This window comes from Chinchilla lanigera, unplaced genomic scaffold (assembly GCF_000276665.1).
Source record: "Chinchilla lanigera isolate Chin_1 unplaced genomic scaffold, ChiLan1.0 scaffold00042, whole genome shotgun sequence".
Classification (NCBI taxonomy): domain Eukaryota; kingdom Metazoa; phylum Chordata; class Mammalia; order Rodentia; family Chinchillidae; genus Chinchilla; species Chinchilla lanigera.
The window spans coordinates 8,082,131-8,086,555 of NW_004955443.1; the positions used below are offsets into that span (position 1 = coordinate 8,082,131).

The window sequence follows — 4,425 nt, forward strand, 5'->3', positions numbered from 1 at the left end:
GCTTTTGCCGCTGAGCTAAATCCCCAGCCCCTGGAACTAATTTTCAAAGTGGTTACTGAAGCTTCTTAAGAGAGTAAAAACCTTCAGAAAATTGTAGTTGGCTTGTGACAAATATTATGTATTTGGACTTTTACCAAAAATGAAATCATCCCTTTCTATTATTAAGCAAAGATCAACTTGGTATCATCTGTGTACAGAGTAGTATTCTTTTTCCTGTGACCTTTCCAAGTTAATATATACAAATCTGTTTAATCTTCTAGGGATATACAAGGTCTCCTTGTTCAGGTATACCATTCTCTCCTGAATTACACAGGTCTCTAAGTGGGAAGGGACATTATTACTTTTAATCTTAACCAGCAGCTTATATTGAGGATGGAAGGAAGAATTTATCATTGCCAGATGGATAAAATATTGTCATCTTTGGTTTGTGGGAGTTTAAAGTATTTTAAAATGATTTAACGAGGGGCTGAGACAGGAGGATTGCAAGTGTGAGTCACTCTGGGCAATTAAGCAACTTCACAAGACCCTATTTCAAAAAAAAAAGAAAAGGGCTGGAGATGCAGATCAGTGCAAAACTCCTGGGTTTGATTCCCAGTACTAGGAAGAAAACTTAACTATACTCTTGCCAAACTGCCAATAAGCTGAGAAACAGGCTCATGTACCAGTTATTAAATAAATAAAATGAAAATTAAGGCCAGAATTTTTACAATAAAACTGAAGGCAAACCTGGGGGTAATTATGCATATTTCATCTTTATTTAAGGTTACCTTGTTATCACCTGTTATTCCTTTCTCATAATGAGCCAAAGCATTTGCATAATCTCCCCTGAAAGAAAAATCAGAGTGAATTTTAATCCATATTTAAGTATACACATACACAAAACTTAAAAGGTAATCTTCGTCACACAGTTGCTGAAGCTCACAGAGGGTGTGAGCACAACCTAGACCAAGCATTCTTACACAGTGCAACGCATCATTTTCCCACTGTAAGAGTATTAAGCTGGAGCGTACTGCTCTATAAAGTACCTGCTTGTGATATGTGAGGCATTGTGAGGGAACCACAACAAACTTTACAGAACACTTTAATTCTTTGCTTCCTTTGGAGCACTAAGTGGCAATCATGTGACCGTAAAAACCAACCTCTATGCCCCACAGGGCCAGTGTTTGTAAGAAGCTACGTCGCTGGGTGTGGTGGTGCACACCCGTAATTCCAGTACTCGGGGAAGCTGAGGTAGGAGGGTCAAGACTTCGAGGGGAGCCTGGAATGTAAGAATGGGTCCAACTACATGGTGAATGTTTAAACAAGAACATTTATTACAGTAGAAGGCCCCTTGCCACGCATCCCGTCAGTTCTCCCCCTTGGCTAGAACACCCATCACTCTTGCCAGTCTGAAGCAGGTCTGACAGTCCTCTTCTGTGAGCATCTTTAGGACACGATCAAAAATGTGGTGAGTGCAGCTGCCCAGTGTCATCCAGTGGAAAGGCAGGTTCAGAAAAACATTACAGCGTGTCCTCATCCACCCTTTTTTTTTAACCAGATTTGCACCACGCAACTGCTGCTCTTCCCAAAGTCAAAACGACCGTGAAAAGTAAATGCTTTGGCCTGACTCAGGACGCTGAACCACGATAGTGCAATTAAAGATACTCAGGAAAGAGAATTTGCAGAACTGCTTCAGAAAGTGGCAAGAACGGTGGGACGGGTGTGTCTGAAGTGAGAGGGAATATTCTGAGGAAGACAAATGGCAAATGTCTTTCCCTGTAGTAACATTTCTCAAAAACGTAAACATTCACTGTAAATTTTGACATATACAGTGAGATGTTATCTCATAAAAACTAGAAGGAGAGGAGGAAGAAGAAGAATATGTACTGAGGAAATATAGGCTGCTATCCGTTTATTCAAGGTAGAAATGGAGGAGCAAACCAGGTTCACAGTATTGATAACTCTAGTTCTTGCCCTGATCACAAGTGTAACACATAATAGAACAGAGTCGGCTTTCCAGTGCTACTTAAAGGAGGAAAGGTTTATTTGGGTTCATGGTTTCAGAGGCTTCAGTCCATGGTTGCTTGGCTTTACTGCTTTGGGTCTGTGGTGAGGCAGAACAGCATGGTAGGGCAGAGCTGCTCACCTCATGACAGCCAGGAAGTAAAGAAGGAGCCTGGGTCCTAACATCCCAAGACCCCATTCAAGGGCACACCCTGGTGACCTCACTTCCTCGCACTAGCCTCCACCTCCTACAAGTTCCGGCACCTCGCAATAGTGCCACAGGCTGGTGTTCAACATGGCCTTTGGGCCTATTCCAGATTAGAACCACTTAATAATTACTAGTGGTCTGTTTCCACGAGCAGTATGGACACAGATCTGCATATCTATGGGACATATTCTCTCAATATGTTTTCAGTATTTAGGTCAGTGACGTAAGATTCTTTATTGAGACCTATCTTCCTGTGAGAAACCATCTCCTCCACTATAATTAATCAGCTCTGGAAATGGCAGTCTTGGAGATTTACCCCAGCTCCGCACTATCAGCTTATCCAAGTCCCCCGGCCTCTCTCAGCCGCACTCAGTTTCCGCATCCACTGATGTACGAGCAAGGTTTTGCAGACAAACTGTCTCTCGGATTGAGAGCCGTCTTCTGTCACCATCAGCAGTATTCCCCAGCCGGAATTTCTAATTTGGGCCCAATTACATCAGCCCACCTAGGGATGGCTCCTGACAGTCCCTCCCTCAGGAGCCTGCTCAATTAGGAGGTGCTCCATTGAGATTTTGAAATTCTCATCTTATTATGCTATTTTGCTGTGTTATTATTTCACACTGGAATTCTCATGTGACCTGGCTCATTAGTCTGAGCTCACCCTGGAGAGCCAGATCTCCAGACTTGACCTGCTCGAGGTCTTGGCAGTGAAATGGACGGTGAGGAGGGACACTCAGGCCAGTCACGGCCATGGAAGCTCTTCTGACTGCGGGGCCGGGTGTGTTGGATCTGGGTGGAAGGGGCCACACATGGACCCTGGGTACTCAGTGAGTACGTCATCAAGTGTCAAGTTGAAGGGGTCAAAGCACCTGCAGCCCCAGAAGTGCAGACACCAACCACACATGAGAAGGCTTTCTGTGCACCACACGGAGATGGACAGAGACATCACTACCGAAGCTTCAGTTTCCCTGAAAGAAGTAAAAATCAGTCTTCTGAACTGTCTGAGGGATTCTGGGGTGTGTGTGCTCCAGCAGGACATAGTGAGTCATTTGTTTTTCTCTTCAGCGCAGAAGTTTCATACTCTGAGATGTAGTCACCCTCAGGATGGAGGGGGAGGGCCAGGCCCTGGGGCTGTCTGTCTTGTGTAAGAAGACTTCAGCATGTCCACTCTGGTAGATGGGTTTTATTTTTCTTTCTGGCGCTAGGGATTGAACCCAGGGCCTTGCATATGATAATTACATGCTATATACTGAACTACCCGCTCCCCGGCCCTGGATTTAACTTGTGCATCAAACTTAAGATTGATTAAGGAGAAATAACATCTCCAAAGTTTTTTTATCTATAGAATAGAAAATTTCTAGTCAGGTATGCTGATTGGAAATGAGAGGATTTTTTTGATAAAATAATGTCTACAACTAAAATTTGTGTGTCAGTGTTTTCAATGAATCCAAAGTCTGTAGGAAAATAAAGTAAAACTATATAAAATGTATTTTTAAAATGTTAAATCATATTTTATGTTTCTTCAGAGTATTTTTCCCACACTTTGATACTATTGAAAATTGAATGCATCTTATCATAAATGTCAAGATAAACCGTTCAGTTGTGATGTTGCCACTGTGCATACATCTATGAACTTATTTTTGTGAAAAAACTTTTCATTTACAGAAATTTTTTATTTATAGCCTCTGCAGCTATTTGCATTAGTAGGAATAACCATAGCTGAATGTTAACTTAAAATTGGATGCTAAATGCCTCTAAGTTACATTTTTGTGCAGCAGTGAAATAAATCTTCCATTGATTAAGACCACTGAAAATAAATATGGCCAAGGAATTAAGAGTAGTAGAAAATTCTGAAATTCTCAGAATAGACTGTGGAATTTCTAAAGGCAGGAGATACTTGGGAAGCCTATTCACGTACCCGAAAGGACTATTACTCCAACACTGATGTCCTCCCGTATAAAGCTTCTGTCTTGACTTTTAACACTAATTTTTATCTACATGTAGGTCAATTCAAAAAAGAAAAAAAAAGTTTGTAAATCGAGGCAAACTAGATTCAGGGTGCCCTGGGCTGAATGTGTGCCCCGTGTACACGTGCTGAGACTCACTGCCACTGTGACGGCACTGGCAGGCGGGGCTTCAAGAGGTGCTTGAGTCACCAGGGCCACGCTAACAGGGCTTGAAGGAGCCCAGCAACAAGCACTGGGTAGATGCCGGTGCCTTGCTCTTGGCTTTCC

General features: G+C 42.6%; 1 protein-coding gene across 1 annotated transcript in view; it reads right to left on the bottom strand.

Annotated features, from left to right (window-relative positions):
- Wdr19 (WD repeat domain 19) overlaps positions 1 to 4,425 on the bottom strand; it is a 69,072-nt gene that overhangs the window by 28,284 nt on the left and 36,363 nt on the right. The window contains exon 21 of the mRNA XM_005391986.2: positions 768 to 825. Coding sequence (XP_005392043.1) covers positions 768 to 825 — 58 coding nt within the window. The remainder of the gene's footprint in view (positions 1 to 767; positions 826 to 4,425) is intronic.